Genomic DNA, 26,024 nt, shown 5'->3' with positions numbered 1-26,024 from the left:
ATACATATGTAAATATAAAGTGATATCCTATTAATGTTTTATGGTCGATAAACAAAAACACCTGTTTATTGCATACCAATTTGTGTTTGAACATGATTTAAGGAGTTTTAATAAAGATCCGCTGAATAAGATTTAAAGCAATTTATGCCGACACTCACATATTTGTATTGCAGATAGAGAAAAAGTATTTACTGGAACTTAATATATTTAATATATAACCGTTGCACGTGTGTCTAAAAGACTGCATGTAAAAGAACTTAAGGTGATGTGTTTTATATTTCATCTCCCCTCATAAAAAGATTCACTGATAGAGTGTGCTGAATTCCGTTGTATTCTTCAAAAAGATGTTGTATACATTTTATTACCATATCTAATCACGTTAAAAGAAGTACAGAGTCTATCAACGTATGATTCAAATATACAGAGGTATTGAACAACATGGTCTATGAACAGTTACGAAATATTTTCAAATTTATTATCTGAAAATGAGGTATACGAATGTATAAATGGTCAAAAGTATATAAAATCTTTGTGAATCACCAGTATCACAAAATTATCATGTCAAATCATATATCATTAGGATTCACTTAACATATAATAAAGCCCTTCCTCGCCCGGGTTTGTCGTCTTGTTTATCACGGTTCAGAGTTCAGATGCACAGTAACTGAACCACAAGGTCGTTAGTCTATGTAGTTTAATTTCAGCATTTTAACTATGAACAGTAATAAAATGAACGTCAAACCACAATAAGGAATTAATTGTTTTCATTCTTACATGTTCATTGACATATTTTGGTAAATAAAATGAGCACGGCTTTACTCATTCGAGTAGTAATGAACTGGACGTCAAATCATAATTGACGACATAATACTTTCTTACCGCCGACCCATGCGTCAGTCGTTGTTTATTGCAGAATATACAGGAATTGAACTTCTTTGTTCAGCTGGCAATCAAATCGAACCCTGTTGGAATATGATTCAATATATTAAAATGCAAAGGACGATATTTTATCTTTTTTACAAATTTTATTATAAACACAGTTATCGAACGTATGACAAGACTTCCAAATACTATGGAGCAGGAACAGGTCCTATTCATATAGACAGTCTTGACTGCAAAGGAACGGAGACAGATATAAATGAGTGTACATATAGCCTAGATGTGTCATGTACAGATCATAGTCAGGACGTAGCTGTTGCTTGTAATGGTATGGGGTTATTTTATTTTTATAAGTTTACTTGTTGCTAGAAGTTACTTGTTGGCACTGCCTTGCTCATACATGGTTTTACTTTTTTATCAGCCATCAAGGTAATCTGTCTTAAACAAATGAGTGTAGTGATCAAGTTTTTACTGTATTTATGATATCCGATGTCGTTTTATATGTTTGTATGAAGTCTGTTAAAAAGAAGTTATTGATATTATTTCGTGTAAGTCAATGATTTAGATGCTAAAACATTTATTTGTTTGTATCTACCCGGTCCTTTTCAAAAGTTCCATCCGCGTTTGAAGAGCATGACCCTTTAAAGATAACTTTATATATAAAAAAAAATTGTAGTTTGTTTAAATCATAATCTCTGTGATTAACAATTTATATGGGCCGTTTTATGAGAAAACATGTATTATTGACATGATATAATATGGCATAATCAACAGTTTAAACACTGGAAATCATTACTCTTCTTATATTTTTGCATAACTAGAAACTGGGATATTGCACTTAAATTATGTAAGGCAAATCAAATTTTACCATATTTTGCAAATAAATGTTATTTCTGTTGCCATGGAACTGAAATCACAAAGCAACTATGCAACACGAGAATAATGTGGTTTATAAGTAAAAGGCACATAATTAAACCAAGAATATACGTTTATCTTTTTTGTATTTTTACTGAAATATGAACATTCAGTGTTAAATCAAAATATCAATGAAAATGTGAAAGTACTTTCTGGCGATTAAATCGGTAACTGATTTGTAACGTCATGATGTATATGTCGTGTTATAAACGCAATAACGTTTTCCTGCGATCACGCGGTTATTCCTTCATAAGTTTTATTAATAACTGTTACGTTTCCTTAAAACCCCGAAAAAATTGACGTTAAGTCAACATTTTATTTGGCACCATGAAGATGTCGAGAAAGAGAGCCACCACATTGTATGCCACTAGCCCCTCATCAATGTGGGTTCGAGCCTCACTCGGGTCGTTGAATTCTTCATGTTTAGGAAACAATCCAGCTGGCTTACGGAAAGTCGGTGGTTCTACCCAGGTACCCGCTCGTGATGAAATAATGCACGAAGGGGCTCCTGGGATCTTCCTCCTCAGTTACAGCAGGAAAATCGCCCTATGACCTATAACTGTTTTTGTGTAATGCTAAACCCAGCAAAAAGGCAACATTTTATCTTCTATTTTACATAACGGACATTTTAGAAAATTGATGATAGAAAAAAGCGGTTGAATACCTTAGTCACACACTTTTAAATAGATCATTGAACGCAATGCTAAACCCAGCAAAAAAGGCAACATTTTATCTTCTATTTTACATAACTGACATTTTAGAAAACTGATGAGAGAAAAAAAGCGATTGAATACCTAAGTCACACGCTTTTAAATAGATCATTGAACGCCCTGAATAATTCATTAGAAATCTATGTACTTATTGTTCGGAGGAACGTGTAACCTTTCTTCCATGCTTTAATATCATTGAAACACGGTCACGTCGACATTAGGACGGAATATATTCATCTAGCTTTAATAATGACGACAACGTTTACTACTTTTGGTATTCGTATTCAATTATATAGAATATCCTACTTTACGACATTTGACTAATTTACGATAAAATGTGCGAAGTTACTTCCGTGTTTATGTTAAATTGGATTTAAATTTGGGAAAATGAGCTATTTTGCCTGCACAGATTGTCAGTCATGGTAATCATATCTATAATAATGCATTTGATATACTGATTCTCAATTTATGCTAGTTGTCAGCAGCATGGGCTGATGTGATAATTATTAAATATTTGTGAGTTCCGGTATTTGGGTTTCCGTTTGACAGCATTAAGTAATACAAAATTATGAATGAGGTGGTTTGTCAAACTTTTGGGGATAAAATAGATAATAGCCGAGAGTAACAAGTAGTCATTATTTTAAGTCTGAGATAAGCTTTAGTTTAAATATGCAGTGTAAAACTGGTACAGACGGAGAAAAGTGATTAGTAAAATATTGCGTTTCTTTTCTCAAACGCTTTAAAGGTATATAGGTATATATTGATATTTTTTTTTACTATTGTCGGACTCTCTGATGACAACAATTCAACAAATTTTAGAATATTAGGTCTTTTCCAATAATATTTATGTATATACTGAATTCTAAGTTCCTTAAAAAGTATGCATTCTAATAAAAAAATTATATATATAATATTTTAGTGCTGTTCATCGTGTTTAAATATATTAGAACATGGTTCTGCTATGATTCAGCTACGTATCATTCTTTAGTGTCAGCATATTTTCCGCATTTAGCATCAAAATTAAGACATATAAAAACAGTTGCAAAAAGGTCAGTTAGTTGTATATGCTGTCAAAAAACAACATATTTCCGTTAGGGTATGCTGCAACCATTAGCAAATGCAAATGCGTAGTGCACATTTGATGAAGAAGTCATTTGCTCTTATAAGTGTCAAGTTATACGGACACCGTGAAATACCCTGCACATGGTGGTTTGCCCATTACATTACCCCTTTTGACCAGACACGTATTTGATTTTCACTCAGAAACTATCATTGTTTCAAACTAAACCTCTTTTATGAAATTTGCTCTATCGTACAGTAGGCTGTGACACAAACTTCAATACTAAAAGAATATCTAGAAAGCTCTGAAAGCTTGTGCCGAATCTGCAGATATTCGGGTATCTCGATTATATTAGCTGTACAGTATGTAAAAAGTACTCTTTAAAGCAATTTCGTTCGATATTGTATTCGTTATAAATTTGCTCAGATACATGTGTACCTTTCTCTTACCGTTAGAAACCTTTAATACATTAATCTGGTCATTTTCTTGCAGGACACATATCAATTTCTTTAAACTCTAAGGGCTGTTTTAACAGTAACTCGATCTGGGATGCTATACATCGCTCGAGTGGATTTTGCCAGATCGGATCTCACGAGGCGAGCATACGTCGAATGTGATCCATCCTAGCAAAATGCACGAGAGCCGAAAACAGAATCCCAGATCAGACTGCTGTTGTAATGAACTTTTTATTCTATACTTTCACTTTTTTGTGCGTTTATTTGTAATCGAACGAAATCTTAAATGCTTGATGTCAAAGTGAAATAATTAGTGATGTTTTTGTGTGTGTGAGTTACATAACTGTGTCAGCCCAGGCATATTGAATGAAAGTAGTCCGACAACATACAATACAAAACCTAGGATACATATTGTCTTGGGTCATTATACTATAATTACACGAGTTATTTATGTTTTATGTACAATAACTTTTCAAGATAGTCATCATACTTTGTAAAGAAACGTGAATCCATCTTAGAATACAAACCTACCATAATACAATTCCTTTCTTTCAATCAGTTGTTCTAAATACGTGTTAATATTTTCAGTTTCGTTATTAACAAGGTTTCTAAACATGAAAGGTATATACATATTTCTGGAATCATTTCACGTAAATAGTTAGAATCTTTAAAGTTGAGTACTCTTTTATAACATTTTTCGATCTGTTTTCGTTATTAAAAGAGATAAACTAACATTAAAGATTCTTCTTATACTTTTTGTTCAAATGTGATGACAATGATTGATGATGTTTAATGATTTAATTAGTATGTGATATTGAACTCATTACTACTTACAATTATCATATAACATTTTGTTTTTGTTCTAAAGAATTTCACTTTTAACTTAACGTGTTGGTTATGGTTAATACAAAAACAGAATATTTGAACTTTTATGAAGTATATGTGTTAAGGTTGAATTTTTGTAGGAAACCAATAAATCTCAGCGAAACTACGAATTATTTCAGGTTCACTTAAAATGTGAACGATAGCTTTTAAGGAAGCAAATTAACCACAAAAACTTGTTTCATCGTTTACATGCACTGGTTTTATTTATTTATTTATTTATTTATTTACTTACTTATTTACTTATCTATTTATTAGTTAATTACAGACGTTCTTATTTATTGTTGGCCGCATATGTCAGTGATATATATTTCTCAGGCGATAGTAAATTTGTAACTTAAATATGAACCACAGATTATAGGGTAATACATGTACACTATATTTACTTTCAAATAATTGTATGATTTTAGGTGACTTATGGGCCGCGTGCTGTACTATTTTTGTATATATGTATTGTAATACTTATACACATGTCACGTTAATAAAACATTTACTTACTTACTTACTTACAATACAAAAGGTACAGTACTGACTTTTTCCTGCCTGGTCATATTAATTATATAAGAAAAAAGATGCTTGTCAAAGCTTGATCTACATAAGTTATGATATCTAAAATTTGTTAATAGAGACCTTGTATACCTAGTTTAACTAACCTTTAATGTTGTTTTTTTATAGTGCGTTATTTAAACATCACCGATACCAGGCTTGTTAATGGAAGCGGACCGTACGACGGTCGTATCGAACTCTATGTGGATGGACATTGGGGTACCATAAGTAGCACGCGTGTAAGTCTGTATGACGCTAAAACAATCTGCAATACACATGGTGCAAGGTAAGTACGTGTAATTATTCTAAATAGATATTAAAGTCATTAAAGTTCCATAAGATTTTATTTTTTTATGCTGAAAACAGATGAAACAGCTGTCCAAATAAAGGTTAAGCATCAATACATGAATAGAAAAGCCCTACTTTTATTACTGCATATGAACTTTTTCAGGTAGGGCAATAAAGGGAGGTAATCAAAAGCAGTAGAGTCTATATAGCTTTCTTTCATGTTCATCAATATTCAAACATGTGACAAAAAATGTAGAACAAAATAGCATTTCAAATGAAATCAGTTTATTTTGTGTTCATAACGGAAAATGTGTATGCAATATCTTAAACAAAGGCAATATAAGCTTTTAAATGAATAAATTATTCAAACAAAATTTAAATCTTATGATACGTTGCTAAGAATGTTCCATATTAGGATATTCAAATGCAAAAAAAAAAATAGTGTGTGTATTTATTACGAAACCCTTGTGTATGTTTGCATATTTTAGCATGTAAGTATGTACCAAGTGACATAGAATGTGTAGGACAAATATATTAAGTTAGTTCAGCAGTCCAAAAATTTTCTACACTGTAGAATTTGATTCAACCTTGACTTTTTAGGATTTCGAATGTACGTAGAAAATTGGGCAAATAAAAAGGATAGTGTCGATATATTTTCTAGACTGATTCGAAAAAGTTTGTCCTCGCGGAAGGTCTCAGAATGACAGTCTGTAGGAAAATTACAATTTTAACAACATTTTCTACAATGTAGGTTTTAATGAAACATCTCGCAGTCGTAAGTAAACACATGACCTATAATATGTTAAAGTAAAATGTATAGGTCCGTGTGCTTACTTTTGAGATATTTGCCAATGATTAAATAAATCAGCGCATTTCAAGATTATTATAAGATATTATTTTGGAATGATTTAACAAGTCAGATGTTTCAATGAAATATTATAACTTTAGAAAGATAGTATTATTGCCGTTGTAATAATCTACTCATCGGTTGTCATTAATTCATTATTTGATCTTAATTTCCGTACGCCGAATCTACAGCTTTATTCTACATTATCCGCCATTACTTCCGGGTTATCAAACGCGCAAAACTACCTTAAGAAAAGTGAGAATAGTTCATACTTTGAAATTCTACTATTTACGCTTTGATTCATATTTTGAAAATAAAGAGATTTAAACAACATCAATTCATGTAAAGAAAGAGTTGTTCTACATGCAAACTGAACAGCCTAAAAAGCATGTATATTACTCTACAAAAACGGTTGTCAATTAAGTAGTATAAGCACTTAATTCTAGAAAAAAATGAATAAAGGGACGACATGTTTGGATTGTTCAGCACCTTTAAAACCTCACTTTTTTTTCAGAGAACCGTTACATGTCTTCGTTTTTTTTATTTCTTGACGACGATCCTTTAATGTTTTCTAACTGGGACAACTTCCTGTGAATATTTTAAGTATCTAGTCCTACAGGACATTATGTGAAACATGTATTGAAACGGTAGTTTGTTGGCAACGATGTTGTTTGTTTACAAATATTTCTGTGGTTATGTGAAAAGCCGCCAAATCCTTCTGAAGACGGATCATATCATTCTTTAATTCGCATTGTCATTTTATATATTTGTTGACTAATTGTTCACTGATATCTAATATTTATAAGATACTGTATGTGGAAGTCATTCAGCATAATGCAAAAAAAAAAAATGAACGTTTTCTGTTTGTTGTAGCTTAGCTATGTATTTTGACACAGCAAAATATGGGGAAGGAACTGGGCCAATACTGACACGCGGTTTGTATTGCTCTGAAGAACAGGATACTGTAAATAGCTGTAATCTTTATGGACCATATCGTCCTGTCAGCTCTCACATGTACGACTTATCTATAGCTTGTACACGTAAGTATATATATTATTATCGCTTGTTGTGTAACTGTTGCCTTCAAAGTACACGAACTTCGAATAGTATTATAGGTGACATCACTTTGTTAAAATAAAAAGTCGTATGCATTATTTTTTATAAAACAGAGTTTTAGACACATACACTTTATTGTTTTGGCGACAGGGAGCATTGAAGTAACAGTTCAAGACTCCATTTACATTTGAGTAAATATTGCATGTTTTTTTTTTTTTTTTTTTTTTTTTTTTTTTTTTTTTTTTTTTTGTTATTTGTATTTGAAGTCGTTCATATTCATGCTCTTGTTTTGTGATGATGTTGTGTTGTCAGTTGTTTTCAGTTTATAAATGTTAAGGCCGATATATAACAACGTTTTACTGTATTGGTTGACAGAACTAAAACGCAGCAATAAATTCTAAGCATACAAATACAAAAGAAAATCTCAAGTGTATTTACTTCTGATAAAGTATCTTCCTGCAACTAAACATGCATATAGCAATTGATTAAAATATTACAGGGTGTTTGTGAGCTTATTCAAATGGGTTTATCTGATGTTAATGCAAATGTACTACTTTGACTAAGAGATCGAGTGTTGTGAAGTTTTCATATGCGTTTCGCTAGTATTTTTCACAACATGTGGCTATGTTCTACTTCGTATTTTTCAGCTTGTGGTTTACCAGATATTTATAATGGATATCCAGTAGCATTCAATGGAACAGAATTAACAGTGACATGTCATACAGGATTCTACCCAACCCAGATAAAAATGAAATGTCTAAAAAATCATAGTTGGTCAGAGGAACAAAGATGCACTCCCTATCATGGTATGGAGAATGAATATTACAGTAGAACTCGGCCAATAAGACTATCAATGGTCTTTCAAAAAGCTGTCCTTAATAGTGGAACGGTCTTAATATAAGGGGAAATCATCCTTCACACACGTAACGTCTAAAATGTGTAATGTATAAAGGAATTTTTGTCGATATAAATGTGTTTCTAATTTGTATTTACAAATTACTGCTGTCAGGACCTGAAAATTTAACAGAATATTTTGATTTTAATTCAGACATTTTAATATAAAATATTTTTTATTCAAATCAGCTGACATATCATATTTCATCTCTATGTAGTCAAAATTGAAAATAAAACTACTGTTTACGCTTATCTAAGATTTGTTTGCAAATTTCAACATATCAAGTTATTAATTTACATGATCCTACTCAGTTTTTAACTCAGTCTTTTTACCAAACAGCTCTGTCAACTAACGTTGGCTTCTGCCATTGCTCGTCTCGTTTTCTTTCAAATTACGCTCTTTACGTGTTCGTTTCCCCTTTTTAGAGAATTACAGCAAAATACAAAAGTGAAATGATAGCAAATGCATTATTATTTTGTTTAAATAAAATAACAACATTCATAGGAAAGTAAATTTAATCTGTGAACAACTTTAAAAGGCAGTTAATAACTAGTAATAATTGAGTAACAAAATAACATAAACTGCTCAAGAACCTGATCAGATTGTCCGTTATCGATATATGAAGTTTACACATCAAAACATTACAGATAAACATTTCATTTGTGCAAAGCTCATTATCACTTGGTCGATAATATTTTCTGAAATGACAACAACCTTTAGAAGATGAAGCGTTTAAAATTATCTAAGTACACTACTTATCTTCCACACTATTGTATATCGCTTTTGGATGAAGATGTATGCAGAGTTTCGTCAGGATCACTCCATTCCCCTTAATTATTGCCCTTTGATTATTTTATTTTCCATTTATTCCGACATAGCAAAGTAATCCGCTGATGGGTCTTCATGACATTTAGCACAAACATCGATCACTATAGGTCAGGGGTTCATGCATACCTTTAATCAGGATCTCATCGGAAAATGTAGTGTCATTACCCTTTAATTGTTTAAAAATTCATAAATTCCAATAAAAATAGTAACCCATCGATGTATCTGTATGAAACTTAATCAGAAATTGAAGATCACTATAGGGCAGAATTTTCTTCTTGATGAACGAACTCATTTAAACCGAGTCTGCTTTTATTTTGCTTGGTTGCCTTCTATGCTTCAATCGGATCGTCGTACAAAGTGTATTGTTAAAAAAATGAATCAAACAAAGTGTTGCACGGTCCTTTGGGATATAGGTTTTGTATTATTTTTAAATTATATAGCTTTCAAAATATAATGCCCTCATTCACAAAATAATTTATTCGGCAGGAAATATAAATTCACTGAATAAACTTGTTTTCCTATACTTGTTTTGACTATTTAGGAAGCATACACATTCTAACTGTATGCGTGTTTGAATATATACATTTCCAGTTAGATGTAGCGAATAATATATGTAGCTATTGTCTGAACATCCGTCACTCTTGATGGTTTTTGTCGACTAGAATTTCTTCTTTCTTCAGATTTACACCAGAACCACAACCTGGTAATTATTATAAACCAACTAATGTCGGTTTTAATGTGTTATGGTCGTTTTAAAGCCTTCCAGATTATTATAAATTCAAAAACATCTTTAATATTTAATCTGATTTATATACAAAAGAACACAACAGTCTTTATAGGTCTTTGAAGTTTTGGAGAAAAGATGTACATTGATACATAGTGAACTGATATTTCGGTTAATTTAATCATGTATACTCTTAACAATAACGCATACGTCATATTTGTGTAGTCAATGTCATCTCTGTTGGCTTCAGCGCAAAGGCATATTTTGTTATCAAGACTTTTAAATGCTTCAATAGTTTGTATCTCCAAAATCAAAGTTAAAGTACGTTTAACGAATAGATATATATTTAGTTGGTATCAAATAAAATTACACTGTGTGATCGTTAAACTTCTGGTTGGTTCCTTAATTGCATGACAGGAACACTCAGATAAAAAAAAACTGACAACAGAAAGAAACTGGTGTAAGGGTTCTAAAATGATTAAAAAGTATTGTTTCAGTCAATATTTGAATGTGTATGATATCAAAGTCTTATGTTTTGAGTAAAAGATTGTTTAAAGAATATATATATATATATATATATATATATATATATATATATATATATATATATATATATATATATATATATATATATTCTTTAAACGCATATAATATACATTTTGTTTTTATTGCAATCACTAACTAGAAGCAGCATCATCTATTAGTAAATCAAAATCATATAAAGTTGGAGATATGTATCTTTTTCAACAAAATGATCTCACGATCAGCTGGTCACTTACTTAAAATTAGTCGCTAAAAAGCGCACTAGTCACCAGTCGATGAATAACACTACAGTATTCTTATTGTAAGTAGTGATTGAAAAAGAAACTTGTTACAGTATCCTTATTGTCCGTAAATCAGTTCTTTAAGCGTTCAGGACAGTTCTCCTACTTGATTTTTAAATTCTTGATGATTTTTTTTTCGCATAAGTTTTACAGTGAATATCATGTTTCGTTTCCGTTGGTATTTATATTTTTTCATAGACACTGATGAGCCATAGAGGCCAGTAACGCTTGTTAATTTCAACTTACATATTATTGCAGTTATAAACAACATTGTTTTGAGAAAAAATTGCTTTATTGCTTTACATAATGTTTCTGACGGTCGTTAGACCAACTGGTTTTCGACCAGTGACTTGAAGTACTTTGGCTTTAAGTTATATTATGCTTGTGGTCAGTAAATGGCCTCTAATGTTTTGGTATCCTTAATTTTTATCTTTTGGAGTCAGAGATCAAATGTCATGGTCAAAATTACATTTAGACTGAAAAAGGTTCCTACTCTTTATTTATTAACATTTCTGCCTACAGTAGTCTAAATGTTTTCCATTCTAGGTACATTTCAATTTATATTCATTGCAGCTTTTCCACTCAATATCAGTGAAATTCGGTTAAGCCATTTTTACGATGGACGTGTCGAAATTCTGGTCAATGGAACATGGGGGACAATTTGTGATACTAATTTTGATTCTGCAGACGCAAGAGTTATTTGCAAGAAGTTCGGACTAGAGTAAGTATGAATGTCTTATTTCATCTGTTAATTTTGTATGTAGTGTGAAAATATTATGTTTGGGCCTTTTTAGAGAAGATCATCGATGGTACATGTACTGAAATAATTTAAACGGAAAGTTTTAGGTCTCTTTCCGAAACACACGAATTGAACGATACGTTTATATATTATCTATTGATAAGGTACAGAGGAAAGCAATTTCAAAAATAATAAATTCGCTTAGGATTCAGGAGTTATTTGATAGGGGTGTAATGTATTTTGTGATTTGTGAGATAAAATTGAAATGAAAACATGCCTGAAAATATTTTGGAACATCATTGATAAAATACCTTAAGTAATAAGTTATGTGTAATTTACTATATGCTCAGTTAGACTGCGAAAGACATATGCAGTCCTTGTGGGGTGTACTTAAAGCACATAGCTAGGGTAGCTTCAGGTCATGAGATGTCATACCTTGGGATTTATATAGTGGTACATAACAATCTTAAATTTTATGCTGCCAAATAGTAAACCTTATTGTATCAAAAACAATGGACGAAACGTAGATTTCCCAGAGTTTTTTTGTTTGTAAACTGGTACTGTATTTCTATATATAAAAAAACGTTTACATTACTCGGACTGCATAGGTCGTAGATATTTTCACCCATTGATATATATGTCAGAATCAAGTGCAAAAACTTAGAATATGTCTAAGATTATCAGTTCCGAGATCAGTGTGGATAAATCTGTAAGATTATTTTGGTTCAGTTTAACATCGCTCTATATTCTTGAACAGATCAAGGCGTTATTTCATAAAGGCCAGACATCACAGCGGTAGAGGTAGCGGTCCTATTTACGTCAACAAGTTGAATTGTACGGGGACAGAACCTCATATAAACCTTTGCAGTTATGAGATTTCTAATAACTGTACCCATTATGATGATGCAGCTGTTGAGTGTACAGGTATTCTTTAAAACAGTTCATTAATAATATCTGTTATATGTTTTCGAATCGGATAGAAATATCCGCCCCGAGATCACCTGCGCATTGGGCTTTAATGAGGCTTACCGAATTACCGCCCGTACCTGTTAAGTGAACAGGTATTTGTTTAAAACTGTTCATTAATAATATCTGTTATGTATTTACGAATCGGATAGAAATATCCGTCTCGAAGGCATCTGCGCATTTGGCGGTAATTTGGCTTGTCAAATTACCGCCCATGCGCAGGTGGCCATGGGACGGATATTTCCATCCGATTCATAAACACATGATTGATATTTTTTCTTGCATATCGTATTATTTTGGCACATTATTTTTCTTGCATACCGTATTTAACAAATAACAAGTAGAAATATTTACGTAGGACTCTTTCTTATATTAGAAAATGAACACAATGCGCGGGAAATTTACGTCCGTAAGCAGAGGTGACGTCATTATGTTTTGCGTTACAAGAAAAAGTAATTCTTGCACATCGGATTGGCGTTTCCAGTGATTTTACCCATGCCGGCAAATCAAGTCTGGCACCCCCATGCCAGATAACTCTCGCGCTGTTAATGACAATTAGTATTTCATGCAGTAATAATATATTGTTTATGTAAAAATACGAAAAAAGCAGGTATCTTTATAGTTTCTCTCCGTTCCTTATAGTATATTTCTCAATTCAAAAACGTTAGTTTACCGTAAGAACATAACGTTACGCTACAAACGATAAAACTAAATGGAACTTTGTTATTGTGCGTTACGCAAAACATCATGATGTCACTTCTGCTTACGGACCTAAATTTCCAGCGCTCTACTAAAAGAAAGAGTGCGACAAAGAGATTATATCTACTTGATATTTGTGAAACACGGTATACAAGAAAAATAATCTGCCAGAATAAAATGCTAACAAGTATACGCAAGAAAAAATATCAGTCATGTGTTTACAAATCGGATGGAAATATCTGTCCCTCGGCCACCTGCGAATGGGCAGTAATTCTTCAAGCCTCATTACCGCATTATTAGTCGTACTATTAGGTCTGCATAACGTGGACATAGATGTAAAGAGTTAGATATTTAAAACCCTGGATAGGCTTAATTAAATATGTATTCAGTGTACAATATTTTCAAATTAATCTGCTTCAAAATAATCATAAGTATCTGTATTTAACGCGTTAAACACAAATCCTCCAAAGACCGCGAATAGGTTTTTATTGCCGCGGTGGCCCGGGTTTGATTCACACAGTGGGTTTCAATAAATATGGTGATTTGCTCATGCGAACATTAACCCTTATTGTGTAACAAATAACATTTCCAAGTAAAATATGCAAGAGAAGCAAAAGACTGTAAAATTTTATCATTATTTTCAATTCGGCTTTACTATAATACTATCTTGGACCCTTTATTGAATTGATGTATCCGATCTGTGTTTTCCAATCATCAAATTCTTATCAGAAATATGTATCCGAACATTTTTTAAAATTACCGCATAAAAATACATATATATGATATTATATGAAATCTACAGTGTCTGTTTTTATCTAAATTCTGCTACAATCATGTAACGTATACATGCTTACATAGAATACATCTTTCAAATTCGTTTAATACAGGCTTTTCAGGCATAAGATTGTCTGATGGTCCAAGTTTTACACAAGGAAGGATCGAACTAAAAATATTGGATACATGGGGAACAGTATGCGATGATGGTTTTGGAATGCAAGAGGCTAATGCTATCTGTAGTATGCTAGGATACCCGTAAGTATGCAAAGGCTAAAAAATGAAATTATTGTTACTACTTGATCAAACTTCTATTTCAAGACATTATTTCACTTATAAGTCAATTTATATAACCTAAACGTTAGTCAAACAGATTTGCAATTCATTGTAACGTTTTAAAATAAATTGCTGTTTCCAAACATAAAATTGTTACTTAATATCAACAATCATTGTAATTCTTATGGTATTTCTGTTGAAAGTCCAGCAGTAACGTATTATGCCGAAGCCCATTATGGACCAGGCACAGGGCTAATATTGGTGGACGATCTGAGTTGTGAGGAAGACGCAACACATATTAACAACTGCACCTATACTACAGATGAAAACTGTGACCATAACGAGGATGTTTCTGTTGTTTGCACAGGCTCGTATTAACTTACCTTGTTGATAAAATAATGCGAATAATTACTTAATAGTGTATTACACTCATCATTTACTCAGGGGCTGTTGTACCTGTATTCATGTGCTAGCTAAAATTCATAATCTGAAAAATTATATTATACGTATTGTTTGAATGTATCAATGGAATTATGGAAGCATGAGAATCTTTTTATGACCAACATGTTTCGTACTTGTCGAAGTTCCTTATTTGACATGTTTTGATATGTTTCATTATGTTGTCCATCCAATGACAAATTATTTTATTCTTTAAGGTTATATGAAAAATGCCATGATAATTGCAAATACTGTATATCTTATATCAAATGCACCAATTTTATAGATTGTACAGCGTTTGACAACTGCACTACATGTCCATCAGGAAAGTATGGATCATCCTGTCAACACGAGTGCGGACTTGGCTGTCGAGATCGCGTTTGTGACATAACAAGTGGGAGTTGCGCATGTTTATCAAATTTTCAAGGTGATAGATGTGATCAATGTGTTAACGGTAAATACGGTAATACATGTGACATCGACTGTTCCGCAGGTTGCTCGAATGATGCATGTAACAGCAATGGTGACTGTTATGGTTGCAAGACTGGGTTTACTGGCAACATGTGTACACAGTGTGTGTATGGTAAATATGGAACTGATTGTGACATTGCATGTCCGTTTGGTTGCAGCAATGGCACTTGTAAAGATAATGGAGATTGTCATGGTTGCAAGGCTGGGTTTACAGGAAAGATGTGTACACAGTGTGAGTATGGTAAATATGGAACTGATTGTGACATTGCATGTCCGTTAGGTTGCAACAATGGCACTTGTAAAGATAATGGAGATTGTCATGGTTGCAAGGCTGGGTTTACAGGAAAGATGTGTACACAGTGTGAGTATGGTAAATATGGAACTGATTGTGACATTGCATGTCCGTTAGGTTGCAACAATGGCACTTGTAAAGATAATGGAGATTGTCATGGTTGCAAGGCTGGGTTTACAGGAAAGATGTGTACACAGTGTGAGTATGGTAAATATGGAACTGATTGTGACATTGCATGTCCGTTTGGTTGCAATAATGGCACTTGTAAAGATAATGGAGATTGTCATGGATGCAAGGCTGGGTTCGTGGGAAGTAAGTGCGAACAATGTGTCGATGGTATGTATGGAATCAACTGCGAACATGATTGTTCGAAACACTGCGCGCTCGGAACTTGTATCAAAACAACAGGTGTGTGTAATGATGGCTGTAGAATTAATTTTTATGGTGAGCAATGCAACATGACGTGTGCGACGACATGCTTACCAGATGGCAAAGGTAGACAGTGTTTTTATTCGAATGGAAGTTGCGTTAAAGACTGTCAAGACGGATACCATGGCGACATGTGTCAAGACCGTTGCAGTGAAAACTGCATCGAAACTGTCTGCACAAAGGCAAACGGTGGATGCAAATTCGGCTGCGTCGACGGATTTAAAGGAAAAGGATGCACAAAATGTATTTATGACCATTTTGTATCTCTTTAATTTCCCAAAAGAAAATTGCGTTCTGTAAATGGCAAAGAGCGCCTTTTCCTCTGATCTAAAGCCATTTCATTCTCTTCTCATTTGGGATATCTTGCCGTCCATAGCATTATGTCAAACACTGATATTCCACGTGGTTTTAGTATCACTTATAACTTTCGTTATCAAATCATCTTTAGAAATGGTTTGTTTGTATGTGTTGACCTTGTAGAGTTACACTGACATTCGATGATAATGTCTGTGTTCGGTCACTCAACGAATGGAATTAAGTGAAGTTTTTATGTACGCTATATATAGAACTGTGTCAGGTCATGCATATTAATAAAAGTAGTCCGGCAGTATACAATACGGTAAGGCACAATGCGGAATTCAAAAGGTACAATACGAAATTTGTTCTACCTATATTTAATTGTGAATTACAAGACAATATTTTAAGGAATTTATATGGGTATAAATTAAGTAATATGTATATTCGACTGAGACAAATGAATACCATATTCTCACTACATTACTCAATGTTAAATATGTTTCCGAAGTTTCAATTCGGATTTTTAAATTCATTTTCTTTACACCAAACTCTGTTTCTCTTCTCTACTCTGTTTCTCTTTTCCAATTAAGACAAACGTATATATTGCAGCTATCTCAGATTCTGATAACACGGCAGATTCTTTGATTGTTGGTACTGTCATTGGAGCTTGCGTTGGATCTGTGGCAGCACTTCTAGTTGTTTGGATAGTCATTATGATCAGACGACACCTAAGGTCAGAGACGTTTATCTAATTTAATTCGCCGTTTCAAAATCTATATACTATTACATAGTCTTGAACGTTATATTCGTACAAAAAGAGAATAACGTAGAAAACTAAATATGCAGACTTGCTGACCGAGGTGAAACAAGGCCAGTATGCCATTATGCCTATAAATGTCAGATCAGATTCTTCGGCACGTTACTCAGCATCTATTTTATTACATGACACAGTAATATATATAATGAGTTTAATGAGTTTGTGTCTGTCTCGTATAAACAACTAGAGGGTATGTCTGGCTTAGTGTAAAAAAAAAAGATTGATTTACATCAATTGCTCATTTAACAGCCTTTTGTGCACACTAGCAACCGTAATATAGAGTTTTAAGTTGTATGATAGTATTGCAAATATGTCTTCGAATGATATGATTTTAGCCTAGATATATTTACAAAATATTATCTATTGTAGACGTGGACACCTAAGCAGACACGCACCAGGTACGCTGATATTTTTCGCAGATGCCTCCATGAATATCGATTTCGTATTCAATTTTTATTTCTTTAATACAATCGTTGCTGTTTTTTTCTAACTTTATGCGTTTAATCATGGTGGAATATGACTTTATTTACACATTATGTTTACAAAATGTATATTGTAATTGAAACAGTGAACATATATGAATTTGTCATTTTCATACAAAATTAATCTTTTTAGTCAAGAGTTGTTTACAAGTCATTGGATATTTCTTATATCTCAGCTTTCTGTACTTGTAAATTACAGAACAAACATACGAGTTGAAAGGTGTTAAACAGAAGAATGTAAGACTTGATGCTTCGGAGAATAAAACATCTAAAATAGGTACCAATTCTTTCTATACTATTCAGCACAATGTTATGCAAACGGATAACTGACGTGCGTAACACGTTCTGGGTGTCTTTTTACCTAATGTACGATTGATATTGCTAACTGCAGACTTTGAGCGGCCTTTCTGCGCATGTCTGGAAGTGATTACCAATCAGGATGCACTGCAAAATACTCAAATTATTATATGCCCGCTCGAATTTAGTGTATAACATATATAGCATACTGACTAAAGGTTCGCGTTAGAATTATAATGGTTGCAAAATATATACATTAAAGGTACGTATAAGTATCAGTAAAACCGCATGAATCCGGTATATACCGAAGTCTGTACTTTATCACAGCCACTTCATGTATTTGTTTAGTCACAGTTATGTACGATTAAGTTCTGAGAATACAGAGAATTGTTTCAGAAGGTCAATAAATTCAAATTATGTTCTGTTTTAGTTGTCGCAGTTAATTTTGATTTAATATTTCTCTTAATATGTTTTCAAATTCTGCCTATGTAAATACATCATTTTCTATATTTGAAGAGTACAAAGAGAGTGCTCAAGATTCAAATACTTTCGCCCTTTTATGCGTTAAATCACGGTGGAATATAATATCATTTAAAAATTAGTAGTATATCACTTACCAAATATATTGTAACTTAAAGAGATAACATATATGAAAATTGTCATTTTTATACAATTTATCATTGTGTTCAAGAGTTGTTTACAAGTGATGAGATATTTCTGATATCTCAAGTTTTTTGTACTTGAAAATTACAGAACACACTCCCGAGTTGGCAGCAGTCAAACAAGATAATGTAAGACTAGATGCTTCGCAGACTACAACATCAAATATAGGTAACAATAAACAGAATACTATTTAGCATAATGTATGTAACCTAATAACTATAACCTAAAATAGGTAACAATGAACACAATACTATTTAGCATAACGTATGTAACCTAATAACTATAACCTAAAATAGGTAACAATGAACAGAATACTATTAAGCATAATGTATGTAACCTAATAACTATAACCTAAAAATAGGTAACAATGAACACAATACTATTTAGCACAATGTAAGTAACCTAATAACTATAACCTAAAAATAGGTAACAATGAACACAATACTATTTAGCACAATGTAAGTAACCTAATAACTATAACCTAAAATAGGTAACAATGAACACAATACTATTAAGTATAATGTATGTAACCTAATAACTATAACCTAAAAATAGGTAACAATAAACACAATACTATTCAGCATAATGTTATGTTATCTAATAACTATAACGTGCGTAACACATTTCGAGTATTTGTAACCTAATGAATACGATCCACGTTCTGATAGCAGACCTGGAGCGACCTTCTACGCATGTCTGAAAGTGATTGCAAATCAAAGCGCACTGCAAAATACTAAAAATAATGCATGCTCGCTCGAATTTAGTGTATGATATTTAAAACATACTGACTAAAGGTTAGTGTAAGGATTATCATGGTAACAGAATATATAAATTTAAGATGCTTATCAGTAAAATCACTTGAATCCGGTATAAACCGAAGCCTGTAATTTATCACAGCCGCTTCACGTCTTTGTTCAGTCTCAGTTACGTACGATGTTCTGAGAATAAAAGGAAATATTCGACTTATGTTCTGTATAGTTTTCACAGTTAATTTTGACTTAATATTTGCCTCATGTTTTCGGATTCTGCCTTAGCGAATACATTATTCTGAGTATTTGAAGAGTTAAAAGAAAGATGGCTGTAGATTCAAATACTTACGCCTTTTTATGCGTTAAATCATGGTGGAATAATAGTTCAGTTACAAATTAATAGTTTATAACTTACTAAATACATTGTAATTAAAAGTGTTAACATATATGAAATTTGCCATTTTATACAATAAATAAGTATATTCGAGAGTTGTTTACAGGTGAGTCAATAGTTCGAGTATCTCAGCTTTCTGTGCTTGTAAATTACAGAACACACATACGAGGTGGCAGATGTCGAAGAGGAGAATACAAGACTTGATGTTTCGCAGAATAAAACATCAATAATAGGTACCAATTTTTTCAATACTTTTCAGCACAATGATATGTAATGGAATAACTATGACGTGCGTAACACATACTGAGTATTTTTAACCTAATTTACGTCGATATTCTAACAGCAGACCTTGAGCGGCCCTCTGCGCATGTCTGAAAGTAATTACAAATCAGAGCGCACTAGTAAATACTCAAAACAATGCATGCCCGCTCGAATGTAGTGTATAATATGTATAACATACTGACTAAAGGTTAGGGTAAAGAATATCAAGGTAACAGAATATATACATTTAAGATGCTTATCAGTAAAATCGCTTGAATCCGGTATAAACCGAAGTCTATAATTAATCACAGTCGCTCCACTTCTTTGTTTACTTTCAGTTATGTACGCTTAAGTTCTGAGAATACAGAGGAATGTTCAACTTATGATCTGTTTAGTTTTCGCATTTGAGCCGTGCCATGAGAAAACGAACATAGTGGGTTTGCGACCAGCATGGATCCAGACCAGCCTGCGCATCCGCGCAGTCTGGTCAGGATCCATGCTGTTCGCTAACAGTTTCTCTAATTGCAACAGGCTTCGAAAATGAACAGCATGGATCCTGACCAGACTGCGTGGATACATATGGCTGGTCTGGATCCATGATGGTCGCAAACACACTATGTTGGTTTTCTCATGGCACGGCTCATTTAATTTTGATTAATATCTGTCGTATGTTTTCAGAGTCTGCCTATGTAAATATATCATTTTCTATATTTGAAGACTTACAAGAGAGTGCTCAAGATTGAGATACTTACGCCTTTTTTATGCATTTAATCATGGTGGAATATGATTTCAGTTACATATTAGTAGTTTAAGACTTATTAAATACAATATAATTTTAATTGTTAACATAATATAAAATTTGTCATTTTATACAGTTAATAATTATGTTCGAGAGTTGTTCACAAGTCATGAGATATTTCGAATCTCTCAGTTTTCTGTGTTTGTAAATTACAGAACACACATACGAGGTGGCAGATGTCGAAGAGGAGAATACAAGACTTGATGTTTCGCAGAATGAAACATCCACAAGAGGTACCAAATTGTTCAATACTATTCAGCATAATGATATGTAGTGGAATAACTGTGACATGCGTAACCTGTCTTGTGTACTTGTTACCTAATGTACGATCGATGTGGCTAACTGAAGACCTGAAGCAGCCTTCTGTGCATGTCTGAAAGAGATTGCCAATCAGAGCGCACTGCAAAATATTCAATTATTACATGCCCGCACGAATTTAGTGTGTAATATATATAACATACTATCTAAAGGTCAGGGTTAGGAATATCATGGTTACAAAATATGTACATTAAAGATACTTATCAGTCAAACTGCTTGAATCTGCTTGTAAATACGGAAGTCTGTAATTCATCACAGTCGCTCCATGTCTTTGATTTGTCACAGTCATGTACGATTAAGTTCCGAGAATACAAAGAAATTTTCAACTTATTCTCTGTTTAGTTGTCGTAGTTAAAATTAGATTTAATGATTTTTGTCGAGCCCGTAAGGGAGCGAAGACATAGTTGTTCAAATGTCTGTTCAGTGCATGTGTGTGCGTGCGTGCATGCGTCAGTGCGTCAGTTCGTCCGTCCGGATTTCTTTGTCCGTATCATAAGTTTGTCATTGATTGTGGGATTTTAAAATAACTTTGCACAATCTACAATAGGTACCAATTTATACAATGCTGGTCAGCATATGCTATGCAATCGAATAACTATGACATGCGTAACACGTTCTGTGTATTTGTTACCTAATTTAAGATCGATGTTGCTAACTGCAGACCTGGAGCGGCCTTCTGCGCATGCCTGAAAGTGATTACCAATCAGAGCGCACGGCAGATTCTCCAATTATTGCATGCCCGTATAACATGTATAACATGTATTACATTTTGACTAAAGGTTAGGGTTAGGATTATAATGGATTATAATGGTTAAAAAATGTATACATTAAAGATCAGTCAAATCGCTTAAATCCCATTTATACGTAGTTTGTAATTGATAACATTTATTTTACGGGTTTTTTTTCAGTCACAGTCATACACGATTTATATCTAAGAATACAGAGAAATGTTTCAAAATGTGAATAAATATAACATGTCTTCTGTTTAGTTGTCGCAGATTACTTATATTTGATATTTGCCTCATGTTTTCAGATTCTGCCTTTGAAAATACATCTGATATGGCGTACGAAGAATTAGGAAATACTGCAAAAAGTTGTCATCTTTATGAACGCATTGGTGGTAGCAATTTCTGATTGTCTGAAATATATCGGTTGCATTTTTGTAAAAGTGAAATAAATGAGATATTAGTGCCTGCGAAATAAAAATAGTACAAAATGTATAACGTTTGAGATTCAGTATAGAAATTATTAACAAAATCAGAATTCTTAACGGCTTTTACAGAGTTTTCGCTTCCACAGTTATTCATTAGAATCAGATTAATGCATAACAGAATAAATCACAGCTATATGAACATAAGACTGTGTTATTTTTACTGTTATTATATGTATTACAAGATTGCTATATGATATAATTGACTGATAGATAAATTTAGCACTACTGGAAGTATATAAAATATACTACTGACACACAGATTCGAGTACTTAATTTTAATTATCATGTTTACGAAGCTTACAGTCGAACAAATAATTGTCAAAACTATCATCTAAGTCTAAATGTGAACGATGGGCTGATATGATATATCTTTTAACTTGATATCTTTTAATTTAAAATGGATTTTAGTATTACAGTAATATTGATTTTAAAATAAAATGGCATATAGCAGGTTGTCTTTTTTGCTTAGTATATACATGTATAAGCGTGTAATGTGTTTCTGATTAATAGCAGTGTGAAGTATAGTAGCTGTCAGCATGATCATACCATAAAACTTTTGTAAACACAGCAGGTATCCGCGTCTGTATAAGGATCAGTTATAAAAAGAAAAACTTTATGATGAAAAGAAATGAAAGAAAATGAACTAGATTTTTAAATAAATCATCACATTTCTATACTAAAAATCTATCCTATAACGTTGACTTTTTCGGAAATTTTTATGAATACTTTTGATCACAGAAATGCGGATTTACATAGCTGCATGCAGTGTGCGCTATCGCTATCCATACTGATATGCAACCAGATGTTCTGTTGCGCAACATATTATACTTAATTAACTAAGCAAATGCAAATGAGATAGCGGTCAGATAAACCTAAAAATTTAGTGCTTAATTATTTGACTGGTGTCTTAAATTGTCTTTTCTTTCTGTACTGTTACATATTGTAAATACATGTGTTTTTAATTGCTGCAAGTAAAAGTTTCCACAATGTCAGACTGCCTTAGTCCATTTCATAGCTTGTACTCAAAAATGAACTTTAATAACCAGATATCTCCGCACCGAAAGAAAGCCTAGAAGCAAAATGTTATTGTAACACTAAATGTTACAAATCGAGTTTTATAAGGTGTTGATGAATCAAAATTATCTTATTTGGATATCTTTAATTCACAATTTGAAGGTTTTCAATTAAAATTTCATTCACATATCACTGCTGAAAAGATTTTTATGACTTTAATCTATATGACCATATTTACATCATAGCTATGTTTTCATGAGTTTGCTTATTGATTCTGTTCATATTTGAGGTGATCATGAAAATATGTTATCCAATAAAATTTTTGCATTAAATATACGGACTCCCATTCGCCCTTCCTATTCTTTTATAGATGATAATGACAGCACTGTTTATTGGTGATCATTCTCGCATAGCAGAGCTCTACCATGGTTCTCCGGTTCGTCTCGGGTACCATGTCGAACATCTGATGAATCAGAATGATTGGTGATAAGATACGTTATGTTACCTTACGGGTAGATAAGGAGAGAAACTCGCATATCTATGTTGGTTTTCCTTTTTTCTTTTGTTTTATAATAAGCGCCGTTTTTTCAACAGTATTCCAGTCATGCAACGGCGGACAGTTTACCTCGGCAGTGCTGTACAAGGGCAAATCTGTTAGTCGCAAGTAACTGCATTCTCCCACAAATGATTCCAAGGTGAAGGACAAATGATTCCAGACGCAAATGTCATATATACAAAGTAATGCAAAAAAGGCTGTCAGCAAGAAGATTCAATGCTGACATTTTTACTGGATATCCAATCAAATTGTAAAACTTATAGCTACTGTATTTACATATCTTTTTCTAGCCTTGGAAGCCGTTGATAGTATTTGTGCTTTGACAGAAGAAAGCATACCTAATATTTATGCATTAAAGATATCACTTAATTTGCGCTAATTAGTGTTAATTGGCATTCATCGAGTTTCTGATATTGTCAATTTGCAGGTAGAAAAAAAGTTAGAAATTGTCAGACTGGATTCCCAGGCTAATCTTTTCCTTGTAGAGCTTGTACATTATGAATAAACACTCTTTTAGATAAAAGTGTCTTGTTTTTATACTTAACTTGAGTTGAGACGAGTTTGTAAAAGATGAATTTCAACTCCCAGCAACTTAATATGTTTTGTTGGGTTTAAATTTGCTCCGACACAATCATATGTCATCTGGCAAGTTCCTAGCTCTAATGGTGAAAAAGGACCACAGGTGTTATTCCGTGCATTATTCCGTCTCAGTCGGGCACCCGTGTAGTACCTCTGACCTTCCGTACGCCGGCTGGATGGCTTCCTCACATTAAGAATCCAACGCCCCGAATGAAGCTCGAACTCACGTCGGGGAGAGGCAAATGACTCGAACTTAGACACCTCAACTGCTCGGCCAAGCAATCCCCCAACAAGTTAATATATGCGTCTTCTATCAAACCGAGTCGGGTATTATTATTCTTGGTTGCATTTTCTGCTTCCAAAGGACCTTTTTACTCATTTATTTTTCAAAACAAAGATAAAGAGTTGTAATTAGTGGTAAATGCCACAGTTGCCTATATGTGTATAGGGCGAATATTTAACTATTTACTGAATTTGTTTAAACTTTGTGTACTGACTGAGAATCAAGTTTAAAATGTAAATATGTACATTAAATTGCCCAGGCTTGATCTTGAATTATCTGCCCCTGAAAGCAGATTTTTTCCAGTATTTTTCGACTTTAAAGGACAGATCATTCATGACGAAGGCTGGGTTCCTATGATTTGTTTTATTTCATATTTTCGTTTTTGATTTGATTTTCTGTCAGAAAAAATAAGTTTAAAGAAGAAATTCTCTCTGTAAGCCCCATGTCAATACAGGGACTGTTGCAAATTTCATTAACTATGAAAATGACAAAATGATTCCTAGTCCTTCCTATGAACCGAACTTTTTAAAACTTTGTATACTGACAAAAAAGGAAGTCAGAAACAGAAATAAAAACTAAAATGCACAGTTCTCTTCCCTTGATCTTGAATTATTTGCCCTTGAAAATTGGAATTTTCTAATTTTCAAGGGCAGATGATTCAAGATCAAGCCTTGAAACCTATGATTTTTTAAGGCGTATTTTTTTTTTTGTTTCCGGTATCCCGACCTACCCTAAATTTTTTGAGCTGATCCTAAATGTTGTTTTAATTGCCTTCGAGAAAGAGTTTTCAACTTTTTAACAAAATGTTGCAAGTTTTATGCTTAAAATATGGCCAGTGATGTTTGAAATCAACTAACAGATGCTCTGAAGGCAAAATTCTAACCCCCTGATTTTGATTCATTTTTGACATAATAATTCTTTCGAGAAAGTCTCCCTTAATAATAACAAAAAGAAAAAAAAAGAAATTCCGCCCTACCTATAATAATTGTTTTGAACATGTTACCGGAAACAAAGATGTTTAGGCCTAACACAAATTTCCGTTAAAACTTGATTTTGTTGATATTACATTTAAGACGTTTGAACTCAGTTTCTTGCGGTTGAACATTTTTGTCTATATCATCGTTTATATATAAATACATAAGACACATATAGGCGCGAAACATTGACTGACTTATCAAGCAAGTCTATCTCTTAATATCTGATTCAAGCACAGTCCCAGATTTTTTCTATATTACCGCATATTGGAGAGACACATTAGGCTCTAACATTGACTGACTTACCAAGCAGGTCTACTTCTTTCTATCTGATT

At 32.9% G+C, this 26,024-nt stretch overlaps 1 protein-coding gene across 1 annotated transcript; it reads left to right on the top strand.

Moving 5' to 3' along the window:
- The first annotated feature begins 5,744 nt into the window (after nucleotides 1-5,744).
- Nucleotides 5,745-24,418, top strand: LOC123542602 (uncharacterized). Its single transcript, XM_053531068.1, has 14 exons — nucleotides 5,745-7,622; nucleotides 8,286-8,444; nucleotides 11,483-11,630; nucleotides 12,406-12,572; nucleotides 14,201-14,345; nucleotides 14,567-14,730; nucleotides 15,088-16,236; nucleotides 16,900-17,023; nucleotides 17,477-17,505; nucleotides 17,789-17,866; nucleotides 18,640-18,717; nucleotides 19,848-19,925; nucleotides 20,908-20,985; nucleotides 22,104-24,418. The coding sequence occupies exons 1-14, from the start codon at nucleotides 7,463-7,465 to the stop codon at nucleotides 22,202-22,204; spliced, it is 2,658 nt and encodes an 885-aa protein (XP_053387043.1). The 5' UTR covers nucleotides 5,745-7,462; the 3' UTR covers nucleotides 22,205-24,418.
- Nucleotides 24,419-26,024: the final 1,606 nt, after the last annotated feature.

This window comes from Mercenaria mercenaria, chromosome 19 (assembly GCF_021730395.1).
Source record: "Mercenaria mercenaria strain notata chromosome 19, MADL_Memer_1, whole genome shotgun sequence".
Classification (NCBI taxonomy): domain Eukaryota; kingdom Metazoa; phylum Mollusca; class Bivalvia; order Venerida; family Veneridae; genus Mercenaria; species Mercenaria mercenaria.
This window is presented reverse-complemented; position numbering and strand designations above follow the sequence as displayed.